The sequence below is a fragment of the Bos mutus genome, chromosome 8 (genome assembly GCF_027580195.1).
Source record: "Bos mutus isolate GX-2022 chromosome 8, NWIPB_WYAK_1.1, whole genome shotgun sequence".
Taxonomy (NCBI): domain Eukaryota; kingdom Metazoa; phylum Chordata; class Mammalia; order Artiodactyla; family Bovidae; genus Bos; species Bos mutus.
The window spans coordinates 37,689,038-37,707,662 of NC_091624.1; the positions used below are offsets into that span (position 1 = coordinate 37,689,038).

The following is an 18,625-nucleotide window of genomic DNA, read 5'->3' on the forward strand; positions in this document are numbered from 1 at the left end:
AGTTACGTTACATTGTACATAAACTGTACCTCGATTTTTAAAAAGCTGTTCTCTATAGTTGCTATTTGGATAAAACAACCATTTTCAGTAAAAGTCACTGATTATGTTGTACCTTAAGTATATTTTATTATTTTTTTAATTTTATTTTATTTTTAAACTTTACAATATTGTATTAGTTTTGCCAAATATAAAATGAATCCGCCACAGGTATACCTGTGTTCCCCATCCTGAACCCTCCTCCTCCCCCTCCCCATACCCTCCTCTGGGGTCGTCCCAGTGCACCAGCCCCAAGCATCCAGTATCATGCATCGAACCTGGACTGGTGACTCGTTTCATACATGATATTATACATGTTTCGATGCCATTCTCCCAAATCTCCCCACCCTCTCCCTCTCCCACAGAGTCCATAAGACTGATCTATACATCAGTGTCTCTTTTGCTGTCTCGTACACAGGATTATTGTTTAATGTGTTATGTTTAGCTGGTTTAAGATTTATAGCTTAATAATGGTCATCCAAAATATGTGGTCAAGACAACATACTCTCCCTGCAGATAAAATACTCAAGGAGAATTAAACCTGAACATACCAAATGGATGAGAAAAACTACTCAGAAGACAGAAATGACTGACCTGCTTGAGATGCTGGAGACCTGGCCCATTTCTTTATGCAGTTCAAATGAAACACATGGTAACAGCTCTGACAACTCCACACTGGGGCTGTGACACGAACCAATTCACAGCACACCATGCACTCATATTTTTCTGTGGTGAGCTGTTCAATCAGAGAGCCTGTTTAAAAAACAAAACAGATAAACTCAAACACAGAAAAACATTCCTTAGTCAACCAAGGATCAGAAAGGCATCTGAGAGAAGAATGCAAACACAGACTTTAAGGGAGGTCTGGCTCTGAGCAAGGTGGTTGTTCAGAGTGTCAGGCTGGGAAGGGGCAGGGGTATGCTGAGATGGAGGACTCAGGAAGCAGGTCTGGGACTCAGGAAGGGATTCACACATCTGAGGAAACATTCCCCAGAAACTGCCCAGGATCCCACCAGTATCTCCTCCTAACACACAGCTAGAGAGTTCATAGGACAGACTCCTGGCACCATGCCTTGCCCTCTTTGAATTTACCATATCCATGAATTTACGTTAGGGAGGGGCTCATGAAGCTGCAGTGGTCGGGTGCAAGAAAACTAAACCTAGACAGGTTTCAACAACCCATGGTGGTGAGACAGTTCTAGTAGATACCCTGGAAGTCTTTCGTTGTTCACTCAACAAAGACAGGCTTGGTGCCTACCACAAGCGCCACAGTAGGGTTACTAGACTGAAGGAGACACAGTCTCTGGTTCCAGAAGCTCAGCATCTATGAGAGAAACCAGGGTCTGATGTCATAAGAATCCTCCCACTTCCAGACTTTTGCCTCGAACACGATTTCAGTGAAATCTTTCTAAACACAGAACACAACGCTGTCAGCTCCGGAGGCAGGACCAGGACCTGATGACTGTAGTACTCCCAGGCCCATGCCAGGTGCTCAGGGATATTTCTCAATGAACGACTCAAAGAATAAATGAGTATCATCCAGTCTGTTTCATAACTTCTCTCCTTGCAAAGTTTTAGGCTTTAGTAAAGTTTAGTAAAGTTTCTGAGATAGCGCTTTTCCTCTGGAGAAAGCCGGAATGAAGATACTGCGATTGACTGATGAAAGGGAAATTGATCTGCTCTAGACACAGATGGATACATTATAAAACTGAATTCTATTATAAAAACCAAGGAATCAGATTCTTTCTTAAAAGTAGGGATACCCTACCTTGCATAGGTTAACATTTCTGAATAACAAAGTTAATTATATTTCCTACCAGTTACCATGCTACATTTGGAAGATTCTGGAGGTAAGAGGAAGCCCATAAGAGAGCGAGATTTAAGTTTGAGACATTTATATATGAAGCTGATTGGGGCAGAGGAATGGTCAGTGAGACTTACACTTAGGGTGAATTTTATAGAAAATGCCTACTGACCATTCCAGAACAGCGCTGAGTTAGAATTAAAGCACACAGAAAGGTTAAGTGAAGTATGGAGCATACCCTGAGAACACTACAGTTTTCACCCTGAAGACTGTCTTTTTATTTTACTGTTTCTCTTATTCATTAAATTTATTGCTTGTTAAGAAATCACTACTGTGATGCTTCTAAGTCCAGTCACAGTGAAATCTGACCACTAGGATGCACAAACACTTAGTTACGTGGTGACGGTTGTCGACTTTGAATATCCTACATATCCCAGCCTTTCCCATGTCTGTTTCATTCCATGTTCAGTATGTTCACAAATCCTGCTGGTTCTACCTTCAAAACGGATCCAGAATCCAATCTCTGCTGCTAACACTCTGGTCTAAGCCACTATCCATTCACCTGGATTATCACAATGGCCTCCCACTTCAGGCTATTCTCACCACAGCCACCAGAGGGAGCCCACCAAATGAAAAATTAGAAGATACACTCTTCCGTTCAGAACTTGTCAAAGGTTCCTCCATCACGTGCCTCTGGAAGCCAAAATCTTTACAATGCCCTTCACCATCTTCCAGTCCTCACCTGTGACTCCTCTTTCCTCAGGCCACTACTCTGAGACAACATCAGCCTCCTTCCTAGCCCAAAACTGGCAGGCAGATTCCTGCAGGGAGATTTTTACAACTTGTCCTTCCCTCTGCCTAGAGAACACTTTCCCCCGACATTTGCACAACTCAGTTCCTCAGCCCCTGCAGGTGTCTACTCAAACTATGATCTTCTCAACAGGGCAGTCTCTGGCCACACTTTCATAACTGGAGCCCGCTCCCCTAAGCATTCCATATCTCTCTCAGCTTCCTTCATATCACTTAGGTCTAATATCATATATTTTACTTATTTTACCTTATTTCCTAACTCTATGCATAGAAGGCACTCAATAATACTTGCTGTATGAATAAAAGTAATAAATGACAGTAAAAGGTTCTAGAAAGACACTAGAAAGGGAGACAGTACAATTCTTTCATCAACATTTCAGTTTTATCAAAATGTGTAACATACGTAAAACAAGGCACATAGGTAAAACAATAGCTCTGTGCCAGTGAACTATCACATTTCAGGTGTAAGACTCTTGTCCAGGCTGGGTGCAGCCCTATCCTGACCACTGGCTCTTCTTCACTCCTAAACCCTCTCCCACTAGGGCTTCTCCACCATTCCTCAGTCATGACTGTGTCTACTTTATACTTATTCTTTGACAGCAAGTCAGTAAAGAGAGTGACAGCCCAGTGAAATAATCAGAAGAACAGAGACCTCTCTGTAGAAGTGACTACAAACTTTTCAGATACACCAATAAATTATTAAAAACAAAATACCTAAAACAATCCTAACCTGAAAAATCCAATTGTAAAAAGGCATTTTTTTGAGGCAAACAGGGAAATTCAGTTGTAGACTGGGTATTATATGATTTCAAGGAATTATCACTAACTTTGTTAAGCACAATAATGGCACTGTGATTAAGTAAGAAAATGGCTATATTATTAAAACAGATGTAACCTAAAATACATGAAGGTGAAATAATCTGATATCTGGAATTTAGTTTAAAATATATCAGAAAAAAGGAGGGAGACTGTTTAAATATTAATGCATACCTATTTATGGCATATATACGTTAAAGTTTACCAAAATTTCTTAATGAGTGGGAAATACTACATTATAATAAGCAAAAAAGGGTAAAACTTACGTTATATGGTTTCAACTATGTACAACTGAGCACTGAAAAATTCTTTAAGGAAACAGATTAAAAGATCAGAGCTGATTACATCTGGATGGTGGAAAGAAAGGTAAAATTACTTACCTATCAACTTTAGTAAGCCATCTTATTTAAAGCAGCTGTTTTTAAAAAGCTGATACAATGTTAAGCATGATCAATGTGTTTATGATGGTCTTGCTGAGTCTGAAGCATATGTCAGAAATCACGTTTATCTGTGTCAGTCTAAGGCTTGTGGCAGAGTTTAGGGGCCACAGGTAAAGGTTTTTAAGTTAGTACAGCACAGAGGCGGGCTTCCCAGGTGGCTCAGTGATAAAGAATCTGCGCGCTAATGCAGGAGATGTGGGTTCGATCGCTGGGTCGGGAAGATTCCCTTGGAATCTCCCCAGACTCGGGAAGAGCTTCAGGCAGAGAACTTGGAGGAGCAGATGTACAAAGGTTGATGAAAGGAAATAAGGAGATCTCAGAATGAAAGAAAAAGAAGAACAGGCACAGATGTCTCTGAAGTTGCAAAACGTTGAGAAAAGTATGCCTTTTCTTAAGTGATGACCTCCCCTTCCTCAGCGAAGTAAAAGAGGCAAGGAGGTCCGCTGAGGTCGGGAGATCAGTGAATGTCAGGAAGGTCTAAATAAGTGTGGGAAGGGTTTGTAGTAGTCTTAAATGAAAACGGAAAGGACAGCTGCCCAAGGTCACTTAAGGGGAAGTGGGCAATGAAAGCCAACTGAGCTGGATGGAGTGAGCGAGCGTACATGCGTGCTCCTTCACTTCACTGGTGTCTGACTCTTTGCAACCAAATGGACTGTAGCCCGCAAGGCTCCTCTGTCTATGGGATTCTCGAGGCAAGAGTACTGCAGTGGATTGCTGTGCCCTCCTACAGGGGATCTTCCCGACCCAGGGATGGAACCCACATCTCCTGTGGCTGCCACACTGCAGATGAATTCTTTACCACCAAGCCACCAGGGGAAGCCCAAGCTGGAGACCACTATTTAAAAATATTCACTGAGAACCAACGATGTACTGGGGTGGCCAAAAAGTTTGTTTGGGTTTTTCTGTAACATCTTATGAAAAACCCAAATGAACTTTTTGGCCAACCCAATACTAGACACTAAGGATATACAGTGCACAAAACAGAAAAGAGTCTTCTCCCCTCGTGAAGTTTACCATCTTGTGGTGGAAGGCAGCCAATAAACAAATAAATATTGAAAATGAGCAGTATCATCAAATAGTGACAAGTGCTACGGAGAAAAATAAGCCAGGAAAAGAGATTAGCGAGAAGCGGGTGGGGGCAGTATCAAGAAGGCTTCACTCAGAGGGTGACTGAACACCAAGTCTGTGCTGTTACACGATTTCCTGGAATAGCGTTCTGTCATCCAAACCGGGTAGAAAAGCTGGATGCAGCAACCAGCCAGGGTCGGGATTCCTCAAAATGTCTTGGCCGAAGGGTTAGCACTTCAAATGGCATACAGTAAGGTCCAGCCTGAAGAGGGGAATGAAGGAGGAGAGGAAACTGGCAGAACTGGTAGTGGGTGGAAGAGACTGGGAGAGCCAAAAGCACAGGAGGCTGTGGTCAGAAGGCAGCACACAGGACTTTGGGATTGCAAAGACGGGGCATCCCCAGGGTCACTTCCCTGGTGGTGGATGTGGAGGAGGAACGGATGTGCAGGTCACTTCAGCTGACAAGATCAGAAAACCCACATGACCACTGAAGCCACTCAGAACAACAGCAGGATTTATGGCACATCAGTAGTTCTCAAACTCGAAAGTGCATGAGAATCACCTGGAGGCTTCTCAAAAGAACAGATTATTGGGCCCCACACCCACAATTTCTGTTTACTAAGTCTGAGGTCTAAAAATGTGCATTTCTAACAAGTTCCCAGGTGTTGCTGATGGCTGCTGATCTGGAGTATACCTTGAAAACCACTGGGGCAGAGAAAAGATAGAGGCTGGATGCATTAATAAATGAGGGTTGGGAGGTTTAGAGGCTAATAGATGACAAAGATGAGACATGGAAGGTGATGGAGAGAAAAGGTTCTGTAGCATTAGCTTCAAATGATACAAAGGTAGAACAAAAATAGTGTAGAAATGACCCTGGGGAAGGAGTGTGCTCTTCCTATCTTCCAGAAACTAAGGTGAGTGGGATAAGTGAAAAGAGCAGGCTCTAAAGTTGTAAGGAAAGGCGTCACCCGAGAGGAGGCCACAGGTCATTTAAGAGGGGGCACAGCTGAAACAATTTAAGGACACAGGGGATTTCGTTACCGCAATGAGGGATCCAGACAGCTGGGAGGACTAGGCAGTGCTGGGCTCTCTCAGCAGAATGAGAGTGAACAAAGGCGGCTCTCAAAGAGCCGTGGAGGCATATCTGGGGTGAGCCTCTCTTTCCATTCCAATCAAGCTTTCATCTTTACTACTCCACTAAAACTGCTCTTAGCAAGACCAACACCCTTCAGATTGCCAAATACAACGGTCAGTATGTAGTCTTCCTTCTGTGCTGATCAACAGCATTCCGCACAACTGATCACTCCCTCCTCTTTGAGTTCATTTGGTGTTTAGAACATTTCACCTCCTAGTTCAGTTTACTCTTTTACAACTTCCTTTACTGGATGCTCATTTTACAGCCAGGATGAAGTAGGCTCCATCCTCACTCTTTTTCTAACTGCACTCACACCTTAGGTGACCTCCTCTAGTCCATTAAACACCATCTGTACACTGACAATGCCCAAATTTAAGTCTCTAGTCCATATCTCTTCCCTGAATTTTATATCTGACTCTCTAACAGATCTATTGTCCAGTAGACAATTTAATTCTAACAAATTTAACCAAATTCTTTATCTTTCCTGAAAAAGGAGGAGACAAAACAAAAGATATACAAAAACACCTTTTCCAACAAGAAATTGTCATAGATTGGAGGAGGCAAAGGACACATCCTGATTAAGTGCAATGTGGTATCCTGGATTGGATCCTGGAGCAGAAAAAGGATATTAAAGGAAAAACTGGTGAATCCAAATAAAGTCTGGGGGAATCCCTGGCAGTCCAGTGGTTAAGACTCTCTGCCTTCACTGCCTAAGGGTTGGGTCCAATCCCTGGTTGGAGAACTAAGCTCCTGCAAGCCTTGCAAAGAAAAAAAACAACCCACCAAGTGTGAAGTTTAGTTAACACCATGGTACTAGTGTTAATTTCTTAGTTTCGACAAAGATGTTAACATTAGAGGAAGCTAGGTGAAGGATATATGGGAATTCTCTCTACTACCTTTGCAATCTTTCTATAGGTCTATAAGTATTCCAAACTAAAAACTTTAAAAAAAAACACCGCTTTCTCTCCCCAAGTATTACCACCGCAGTGAGTGGTATCTCGCCTTCTGTGCTGCTCAGACACAACATCCTGGACTCCTCTCGTTTTTCTCAATCCAACAACCAATCTATCTGTAAATCCTGTCCACTTCATCTTCCAAACACACCCAGAAACTAAGCAATTCTGACCTCTTCTACCACTATTACCTTAATTCACATCTCCATCAAGTACCTGAATTGCTGCAAAAGCCTCGTAACTCGCCAGTTTGCATCCTTAGAGCCTACTCCCTATACAGCAGGCTGGGTGATCATTTTAGATCATCTCTTCCCCAAAAAGCCTCCCAGCCTCCTAGCTGCTTCTCATCTTCTGACTCAGAACCAAATCTAAGAGCCTCACACAACCCTGCCTCTGCAGTTTCTCTGACCTCCTCTCCTACCCACGTCTTCACTGCTCACAACGCTGTCCCTCCCACCCCAATCTACACTTGCTTCTCTCTCTGCTTGAAATGTTCTTCTCCAGAAAGCCATGTGGCGCACTTCTGCACTTCCTTCCGGTCTCTGTTCAAATGCCTCCTCATCAAAGAGACCGACCTATGTAAACTGGCACCCCTATTATTCTGTCCTCTTAATCTGCCTTGTATTTTAGTTCTTATCATCACCTGACTGACTGAATATTTAAGTGCTTTCTGCCTGTCTTCCCTGCCAGGAATGTAAATGCCATTAGTGCTGTATTCCTAGTACCTAGAACAGTGCTTAGCACAAAGCATTTACTCAATAAAAATGAATAAAGAGGTCTCAAGAAAATGACAGTATGTGACACCACGGGAGATTCATTAGGCAGAACTGAGATGGCCTCCAAGACTCCCAGCCCTGGTGTGCATGCCCTGGATAATCACCCCTTGAGTACGGGAGGAACTGATCTAATCAACTGAGTGCTTTTTAAAGAGTCTGGTGATCAAAGACAGAAGTCATGTAAAGAATCTGGAGCAGATGGCTTCCTGCAGGCCCTGAAGAAATAAACTACCATGTGAAAAGAACCACATGGTAAGGAACTGCAGGTCGGCCCTCAGAGCTCAGAGTGACCCCCAGCCAACAGCCAGCAAGAAAATGGGGACCTTGGGACTTCCCTGGCAGTCCAGCATTAAGACTCTGTACTTCCACTGAAGGGGGCACAGATTTGATCCCTGGTTAGGGAACTAAGATCCTGCATGCCACGTGGTGCTGCCAAAAAAAAAAAAGAAATGGGGACCTCAATCCTGCACCCATGAAGAACTAAATCCTACCAGGACTTCCCTTGTGGTCCAGGGGCTAAGACACCACACTCCCAGTGCAGGGGGCTGGGGTTTGATCCCTGTTTAGGGAACTAGATCCCATGTGCTGCAACTGAGACATGATGCAGTCAAATAAATTAAAAAATATATATATAAAAAAAAGAACTAAATCCTATCAACAACCAGTGAGCATCAAAGAAGACCCCATCCCTCAGGTAACACTGAGCCTAGCCAAACTGCAGTCCTCTAAGACCCTGAGTAGAAACTCAGCTAACCCGTATCCAGACTTCTGACCCATGGAAACTGTGACACAGTAAAGTTGTGTTACCTTAGGCCATTACATTTGTGGCAATTCGTTATGAAGCAATAGGAAACTATTAACCAGCCTTGAGAATTCAAAAACAAATCTGGTATAATACTGCCTTGGTTCACACTCAAAGTCCCAAGGAGTGCCTGATGAAGCAGACAAGAACTACATCACTAGGCTTGTGTAAAAACAGGCCTGGGCAGGTGGTGGCTTCGTGTGTTAGGCTGTATGTTACATTAAACTGGAGGGAGACCAGGATGGTCCATGAGGAAGAGCTGGAGGAATGAACCTACTGATCCTGGATAAAAATATATACTCCGGGCAAATGAGAAGTATCTTCAATACTGCAAAGAGCTGACTTGCCATAAGTGGGAGGGAAGCGGAGAGGAGAGAGACTAGTTGCTGTGTAGCTCCAGAGGACAGAACCTAAACGAGGGGATAGGAAGCATTTACCAGAAAGAAGTTTTCAGTTTAATGCAAAGAAGAACTCTCTAACAGTCAGAGCTGAGCAACTACTGTGTTCTAAGACCTGTGTTAGGCAAGAGAGATATAAAAATGAAAGGAAAGGTACATTCTTTGCCTTCAAGGAACATGTCAACTGGTGGAGGGCACTGACACGTGAACAAATGATGGTTTCCAGTGGTGAAGCTAAGTGCTACAAGAGAAGCATGTATGTGGATGGGGAAGACATATCACAGGGCGAGCAAAGATCAGTGCTATCTGTGGGGGTGAGAAAAGGTTTTCTGGACATGTAACTAAACTATAGCTTTTGAAAAATGAGTATGGGGCTTCCCTGTTGGCTCAGTGGTAAAGAATCCACCTGTCAATGCAGGAGACGTGGGTTCAATCCCTGGTCTGGGAAGATATCACATGCCTTGGAGCATCTAAGCCCAGGTGCCACAACTGTTGAGCTTGTGCTCTAGAGCTCAGAAGCTGCAATTAGTGAAGCCTGCACACCTTAGGGCCTGTGCTCTGCAACAAGAGAAGCCACCGCAACGAGAAGCCCGAGCACTGCGACTAGGCAGTAGCCCAGCTCTCCACAACTAGAGAAAAGCCTGAGCAGCAGCGAAGACCCAGGACAGCCATAAATCAATAGAGCAACAATGAGTAAGAATTCACCAGTGAGCTGAGTAGTTAGTAGCTAGTGTAGACAGAAGGGACCACGTATGTGACCACGTGGAAAGATGACAGTACCAGAGTCCAGGGAGTAAAATGTGGTGGGGGCTGAAGCAGCAGCAGATGAGGCTGTTGTGTAAGGCAGAATCTGTAGGTGATGAGAAAAAGTGAACAGAATCAAGCAAGGGAGTGACACAGGTCCATAAGTGTTTTAGAAATATCACTTTTGGGGGGGACTGTGTAGCATGGCACCCAGGATCTTAGTTCCCTAACCAGGGAGCAAACCCATGCCCCCTGCAGTGGAAACTCAAAGTCTTAACCACTGGACCAACAGGGAAGTCCCAGAAATACCACTTTCTGATGCTAATGTAAGAAGTGAACTAAAAGAGAGAAACTGGAGATGGCAAGATTAGTCAGGAACTGTTGCGACCAAGGAGACAAGAGATGATGCACAGGCTGGAACTTCAAGTAGTAGAGATGTTACCATCCCTACTTGTGTTTTTTGACAATTCAAAAAAATCTTGTAGCCAAACATCTGTATCACCCGTATCTGTGCTTTTTAAAACCCTTACTAATTTCCTTATTTGTTAAGAAAAACTTTCCTTATTTGTATTTGCTTATAATATATAATGGAGAAAGAAATGGTAATCCACTCCAGTATTCTTGCCTGGGTGATCCCATGGACAGAGGAGCCTGGCAGGCTACAATCCATGGGGTCACAAAGAGTTGGACACAATGGAGTAACTAACACTTTCACTTTTATGATAGATAAAAACTAAGTCAGTGGACATCTCCTGGGAAGAGGAGCAGGTGGTGGCAGGACCCAAGCAGAGGATGAACAAGAACAGAAAGACTTTCTACTGGTACCTTTTTATATTTTCTGATTTCTAAATTGTGTGAGTGTATTACCAATTCAGAAATTAAAATTTAAAAAAAAAAAAAAAGAAAGAAAGAAAACATTTCCAACCATTTAGGTAGGCTTACCTGTGTGTGTTTCCACATTCTTTAGCATGTGGTTCTGTTTGCCTCGGGGAAAAGATGCTACCTGGGGATCCTGCCTCCTTACAGCACATTTCTCTGGGTCAGCCCTTCTAGAAGACCTGCTGACGACTGCCAAGTTCCCACTGTCACAGGTGGATTTTGCTGGCCTCTCATTAAGATCATCCTTTGGAATGGAGGCCATGTTGTCTCTGGACCCTGCGTTTGTATGCCGTTGGCCCTCCTGTTTTGGTGGGTTCCTGCCTGGTCGTGGCCTGGCTCCCTCCACTTCCCAGGGAGACCTTTTCTGTGGGTGTCTTCTCTGCTCGCCGCGTCTGGCCCCATCCGCTACCACTTTTCTAGAGGAAGCATCTGAAGAGTCAGGGTGGATAACCCCTGCTGGTTTGGTGTTTTCAGGTCCTGCCTCCTCAGGTTTGGGAGTCATTCTGTGACCCCACTCACTTTTGAGTTTCCCCTTGACTTTTGGTCCTCTCCCATAGCTGTATATAAATTGGGTTGCTTTCTTGGGTTTTGCTCCCCTTGGATCTGCACCGACAATTTCCTTCTCACTCTCGGAAGGACTGTGCTCTCTGAGGTTTGTCCCACTCTCTGACTTGGCCACGTTTTCTAGGCCAGGTGCATCTGAGGTCTGGTCAATGAGGCCCTGTGCTCTCTTGACTCTGATATGCTGCTTTTCACTCCTCAATTTCTGCCAAGGTTGATTCTGAAGGCCATGGTTCTTGAGAGATTTGTTAGTAACAGAGGACTGGAAAGAAGTCTGCTGACTCTTAGGTTTGCTTCCTGAAGGATAAAAACTGTGCTGATGAACAGCAGAGATGTCATCATAAGAGATTTGCCTGGAAAGGTGACACGGAGGTGGTGAACTGTAATTTCTTCTACCAATTCTATTAGAATCTAGTCTCCTTTGACTCCCACAGTACAGACCAGAATTTTTTCTCTCCTGAGGAATGAACTCAGCAGCATCCGTATTGAACTTAAAAGCACCTAGGACATAAGAAATAGACACGTAAGTAAAGAAATTAATTGGTCACTCATGAAGCCCCAAAGACTGTACGCCAGACCTAAGAGTTATCTTCCTAAGGACTTTGTATAAAATAGTCTCCGCACAAGGCCTGTTTTCTGTGAAGGTGGTGGGTTCAAGTTGCTTGTGGAAGACTGATTGGCAGCCTTACCAACAGCCACTGCTGAACTGCCAAGTAAAACCGTTCACCTGGGCTATCAGGCATTAGTTATAAATGTGTTTATTTCTATTGAGAAATGTAAGGTCAGCGAACAGTTCAGGGATGAGACATCAATCGGCAGGTTCCGTGTGGTCTTTCAAAACTCTACGGTAGCATTGTGTAATATTAAGTTAACAGGCTTTGGAGTCAGCCCAAATCAGTTTAAAGCCTGACCCTCCAGTTTATAGTATTAGCTCAGGAAAATCATTTGATTGCTTTTAGCCTGAGTTTCCACATACATGACAAAAGCTGATAATACTATTTCAAAGGGTCATTGTGGAATTTAAGTGAAGACTTCACATAGACGTACTTAGCAGGAAGAATACATCCCATCTCATCCCCCCTGGAATGTATTTTAGGTTTTCCATACATAACCTCTGTTAATACAGTCAGAATCCCAGAGTCTCAAAAATTAGGCCTATGCCCCTTCAACCTACTCATCCATCCCCCACCTCCACCAGCCACATGCTTCTTTGTAGTCAACTTTGTCCCTGAAGTCCAAAGATAAAACAATTCGCCTAAGGACACAAAACCAGATAGTAGCAAAGTCAGACTATGCGCAGTGTATAGAATATTCTCTGAATCAGCAGGGCCTGGGAGATGGATTTAAGTCCCTGTCCATCACTTGTGTCTTTATGCAAGTTATTTAATCCCAGTAATGGAATAGTAAGAATCCCTACATCAAAGAGTTGCTATGAAGATTAAAGCAAGGTTAGTAACAAGTATAAAGTGGTTAAAATAGTGCTTTATTATTGCCGTTAAGATTACAGACTATCTGAAACAGACCTGACCGCAAAAGGCTGCAGTGCACAGCCTGCGAGTTTCAGGTTTAATAATAAGCCCTAACATTTATTAGGTACTTAACACATGCCAGGCACTATTCTAAACACTCTGCATACGTTAATTTATTTAATCCTTACATTCCTGATGAGAAAACTGAGACTCGGTAAAGAGTAACTTCCCCAAGGCCACAGGGGTATTCCAGAGCAGATTCAGGATTCAGGCCATGTGACCCTAGAGACCATGCTCTTAAATTACACTCCATTGACAGAAGTTGAGTATCAGGTACCATAGAAACATATACTTAAGAACTGAGCGAGATCATAAAGGTAACCTCTCACTCAATCCAGGATTCGTCCTGAAAGCTTTCACACAGGCAGGATTCTAAGGATGGGGTGGGAGAGCCTTACAAAATGGCAAGAGGATTAGACAAATTCAGAAGGTGGCAGAGAAGGTGTTCCAGATACATAAGAGAGAACTTAAGGGGGAATGGGTAAATTAGACCAAGTAGGTATTGTGTAGTTTTCTCCTGCTTTAAGAAGCAAGGTTGTAAGAGGGGCAGAAAAAAGGTCAGTAAAGTAGTCCAGAATAGCCAGGTTAAAGGATACAAAGGGTGTTTCATGTTAACCAGCAAAAGGGTTGACTCAACTTGAGAATCTAGACAGAGCAGCATCTATTCATATAAAGTATGTGTTCCACCAAATGTGAAGTAGTGGACAAAGCCCTCAGATCATTCACGGATACGAGGAAGGGGAAAAGGGCACAGGAAACTGGACTCAAAAATCTGAGACACCTTTATTTTTTCACTATTTTGAGCAGCTGAAGTTACTAAATAGGATATCTCATCCCCAAGGCTTGGCTATAGTGCAAGTGGTACTAGAGATCCAAGACAACACCATGGTGGGTGACCTACAGGTGGGTGGAGCAGAGTAAGGGGAAAATCCAACTGCAGATTATAAAGTCCAGAGACAAAATTGGCACTGGAGAGTCTATCCATGGGTAGAAAGATACCCCTTGGTGTTTCAGGAAAACAGCAGGTAATAGAATTACACTGGAGTGAGGATGGAGGTGTGGGCTAGAGATAATGCTGAAATAAGAACATGGAGTAGGAACTAAGGCCAAAGCGAACTAAGGCAGAGGAGACAAAGTGGGGAGGTCTTTGGATTACCCGACTTTGCCTCAATAGATGAGACAGAGGTTGTAACCTGGAGAGCAACACCAGAGGCCAAAAATAAGATTCACAACTAGCCCCACTCATTCGTTTCTGCTTCAAACACTGAATGGTGCAGAAATGGGCCAGATATGAGCCTAAGGATAGGAAGACCAAGGGATCCAATTTAGGGGATCTGGGAAAAGAGTGAGTGGGAGAAATACAAAACACCAGGCTAAATGTGGTCCCCACTCTCCAAGATGAATTAATACCTAAATCAGGACTAGGGTAAACAAACAAAAAATGGACTAGGGTATGCAGTGTGTTAGCCAACGTTTTTGACCAAGATCCATGGTAACAAATATATTTTACCTGCCACCAAGTACACAAATACATATATAGGTTTCTCGGTGCCCCAAAAGGCTGGTATGTAGCAGAACTGAGACTCAAATTAATGACTGTTCACGAACCTCATGCTGCAAATTGCTGCCCTGTTTTTCCGAAAGAGTGGATCATGAAATCAAATTATGTAGTGGGTTGTAACAAGAATTTTTTCAAACGAAATATGTAGTATAGAGTGTATTGGAGATAATAAGGAAAACCACTGCTTCCTGAAATTTTTGGTTCGTTTTTATATGTGTGCGCTGAGATCACTATGTAAAATGCTCCTTTTCCGTCACTGTCCAAAGAGTTGGGAAAACAAAGATATAAGGTACCCTGAAGTAACTGGAAATCGTGTTACATTAACAGCCATATGAGGCTGTCTCTACACATTGAGACAACTCTGGGAGGGGAAGTAAGCTAACAATTGTGTAACACGTACAGTAGCGGCGGGAACCTTCAGACTAATTGACTTATTTACTCCCAAATCACAGATGAAGAAAACGAGACTTCACATTGCGAGCTCATGGCAAGCTGAGACTGGAAACCACGAGTGTTCGGCTCGCGCCCGCGCTGCTGCCCCAGGACGCACGAATGCATATCAAGCACAGCGAGCAATCCCGCCGCGCGTCGAGAGCTAGCCACCGTCACGGGCCGACGCCCGCCTGTGGGATATCACTGCCCCAGGAAGGCCGGGAAGAGCCCTGGAGAGGGCGGGACACCCGCATCGACTCAGCGGGACAAACCGACTCTCCTAGGAAACCCAGCTGCCGGGCTTCATCACCAACCAAGGATGGTTAAGACCTCGGACGCACGACGCGCGTGGCTTGGCCCTTCCGAGCCACTATCCCCAACCCCTGTACGTGCCACTCTCGCGATACGAATGGCCGGTGCCCTAGGACTCGTCACTGACTCAATTTCCGTTCCCCGAAAGGGGCCCAGTCCTGCGAGGGCCGGTACAGTACCTGAGACAGGAGGCGCCTCCGCCATCCCGTGCCGCAACACCTAAAGCGAGCCCTGCAGCCCAGCGAGCGCTGTCACCCGGTCATGTGCTCTGGACTTCCGGCGCCGCGAGAAAACTCGCTTCTGCGCGCGCGGTAGACGGCCACGGAGTTTGCGCGGCCTGAGTCAACTATGCGGAGCGTCGGTGACGTCAAACAGACGCGCCCGGCGCCGGGCTGAAGCAGGGTACTAGTAGCTGTAGGTAGCCAAGATCCCGGGAGGGTAAGCATGCCCGGTCTTGCACAATCAATAGTTGTTTTCCTTTTGAGAGTCACTGTTCTCTACTGCTACCGTGTCCTTTAACCCTCCCACCCAACCAGCCTCGCCTGATTTTCTGGAGTCAGGTCAGACCGCACCTATTTACTAGCGTGGATCAGATTTAGGATTAAAACAAAGACGAAGTAGTCAAAAGGCAGAAAGGGGAAAAAATGTCTGCAAAACAAACGATAAAAGGCTCTTACAAATCAGTTTAGAAACAAAAACCCATTTATTAGAAATGATAAAGGACTTGAAAGGGCAGATGACAATACTAAAGTAGATACAGAGGGACTCAATGTGAGAGGGGGTAGGTTTGGGGGTACTGATTATTTTTTAAGTACAAAATGTTTTCAGTGTGTGGAATTTTTTCATTTGTGTGTTTTGCTGTTGCTCTACTAAAGAGAACACAGTACTTAAGTGTTAAGCATCTGCATTTGTAAAGTAATTCACTGCTCCAGACTTCCCCAAGAACACAAAATAAGAGTCATTCATTCACAGTCTAATGCATACTTTTAGGCATTGCTTTAACTGCTGGAGGTTAATGTGAAAAAGACAAACAAGTCCCTGCCTTCAATGAAGTGCATTGACTAGTAGGGAACGTTAAATCTAAGTAATGTGGGACTTCCCTGATGGTTCAGTGGTTAAGTATCCACCTGCCAACACAGGGGACATGGGTTTGATCCCTGGTCTAGGAAGATCCCACATGCTTCTGGGCTACTAAGCTGATGCACCACAACTACTGAACCAGAGTTCTGCACCCACTGAAGCTGGTGTGCCCTAGTCGCCTGTGCTCTGCAACTAGAGAAGCCACTGCAATGAGAAGCCCAAGCAAATGAAGTAAGAGAGCAGCCCCACCCTCCCCCAAACAGAAAGCCCAGGTGTAGCAATGGAAGGTGCAGGAAGGAAAGATGGCCCTGTGGCCAAAAATAATTATAAAAAATATTTTGAAACTAAGTTTATTTACAAACTGGTGATTTGGGTTGTCAAAGAAATAAGCAGGGTAACAGTGACTTACTAGGTTCCGCTCCAGAAAAGGTGGCCAGCCTTCTTTGAGTAGAAGGATAGATGAGAATGATCAACTATGTGAAGATTCAGAGGGAATAGCAGAAGGAAGCAGGTGCAGAAGCTATGGAGGAAGGAAAGGGCTCGAAGTGTTAAAGTTATTGAAATATTTGCTGGAGAGCAATGAGCAAGGAGAGTGGCACAATATGAAACTGGAGGAAGGTAATTAGATCACGTGATAATGGATTTTATTCCAAGAGCAACAGGAAGTTAAAAGGTTCTAAGCAAAGAATGGTACTGTTAACAAACTGAACACAGGTCTGCTCATGCAATGCAATGCAAAGCAAAGTCGGTCCACTGACACCAGGCTTTGGTGAAGTACAGTGCTTACTTCAGGGCGCCAAGCAAGAGTGTGACAGACAAGCCTTAGATCCACTCCAACTTGGTCTTTGAGTTAGTTTTTGTTTTTTAAAGGGAAAGATAAAAGAAGCTGGAATTAATCATCATCTTGTGACATTTCCTAATCATAGTTTCCAGAGTCAAAACATTTCTGGTTTACAAGTGTCTGGCTCGGTGGTCCACAGCTTGGGGAGCTAAGCTTGTCCTGAGTTTGTATTTAATGATATATAATAGTAATTTTAGTACATTAACAATGTTATTGACAATAGCAATTTTAGTCCTCTGATTCTGGTTGATTAGTGTTCAGTTAGCACAGGATTGAGGTCAGAGGGGACACAAGAAATTGAATAAAGTTTTGGATAGAGAGATTAATCATAAACTCGGTAAGGGAACTTGGTTTTAGGGGCACTCAGTTTCAGTATCTGAATTACCCTTAAAGATTTCTCATACTCCCAGGGGAAGAGTGAATTGTAGGGGAGCAAAAATAGAAGTGGGGAGAAAATTTACATTTTTCTATTATGCTAATATAGAAGATGATGGTGGCTTTGAACTAGAGCCACAGCAAATGTGATTGAGAGGAGAGAGCAGATCTAAGATGTATTTGAGACAACCTTCATCCAGCTTCCAAATGTTTTCTAAACCAAAAGTCATGATGTGCTATCTCATTGTTTGTTAATTTGAGTTTATCTGATTACTGAGTCCGAACATTTCTTAGTGACTTTTTGGGTTTTTTTAGATTGCTTAGTCACATCCTTTGCCGTTTCTCTGTTGGGGTTGCTGTATTTTTCTTGCTGATGGTTTTCTGTACTTTGTAGATATACAAGACTTGTATGTTTTGTCAGTTTTAGACATTTCAATTGCCTTCTCTTACATCCATTAATTTATTCCTTTATTGAACATAAATCCTTAATTTTGACAGTTCATCAAAAACCTTACTGTCCCCTACAGAAATTACCAGTTGTATTAGTCCGAGTCAAGTAGAAGGAAGGAATCATACAGTAATTTGATCAGGGAAGGTTTCATTTAATTTTTTTTGAAGACTTTGTCCAGTGAAAATCATCCCAGAGCTGAGGTGCAGACTTGGTTAGAAGGGATGTGCCTGTGATGCCTAGATAGGGAAGCTGCTGTGGTGCTGCATGGAAGTGGTCAGAAATCTACCTTATATGGTGCTGGGGAAAGCCATTCATGGGGAGGTGTTTCACAAGAGGCACTCTCCTAGAAACCACTTGAGGAGGGTGCCAGGAGAAGTTGCTGGCTTTTGACCACTATACACTGAAGAACCAGGTACAGGAACCAGACGCTGGGGAAGCTGCCCACAGCACCTTAGCCTGTCCAACCCTATCTCTCTATTTCCCTCTACTGACAAAGCTTAATACCTGCCAGCTGGTAAAGGATAAATATTTAAAGTGCCCAAATCCATTCCACAGAGCAGGCAAAAAGGATAAATTTGGAACTGAAGGTCAATAGTTCATAACTGGCATACTAGAGAACCCACTCATTATTCCCCAAACTCGTAAACAAATGGAAGTAAGCAAGCATTTATCTTGCCTTTCCTATACAGACACTGCTTCGCACAACATACAAAGTTAGGACAAGCAACAAAAGCAGTACTCAGATGGAAATTTATAGCTATAAACACTTACATTAAAAAAGATATCCAAACAATGGGAAGTTATTCTGCACTAAATAGAAAC

General features: G+C 43.7%; 1 protein-coding gene across 4 annotated transcripts in view; it reads right to left on the minus strand.

The window, feature by feature from the left end:
• The window catches only part of NFX1 (nuclear transcription factor, X-box binding 1), a 66,434-nt gene extending 51,044 nt beyond the window's left edge, over nucleotides 1-15,390 (minus strand). For all 4 annotated transcript variants that reach the window (XM_005903020.2, XM_070375471.1, XM_070375470.1 and 1 more), the window contains exons 1-3: nucleotides 15,236-15,390; nucleotides 10,725-11,723; nucleotides 631-789 (exon numbers count right to left, since the gene is read on the minus strand). In XM_005903020.2, coding sequence (XP_005903082.1) covers nucleotides 631-789; nucleotides 10,725-11,723; nucleotides 15,236-15,260 — 1,183 coding nt within the window. In that variant the 5' untranslated portion in view covers nucleotides 15,261-15,390. The remainder of the gene's footprint in view (nucleotides 1-630; nucleotides 790-10,724; nucleotides 11,724-15,235) is intronic.
• Between the last annotated feature and the right edge of the window lie 3,235 nt (nucleotides 15,391-18,625).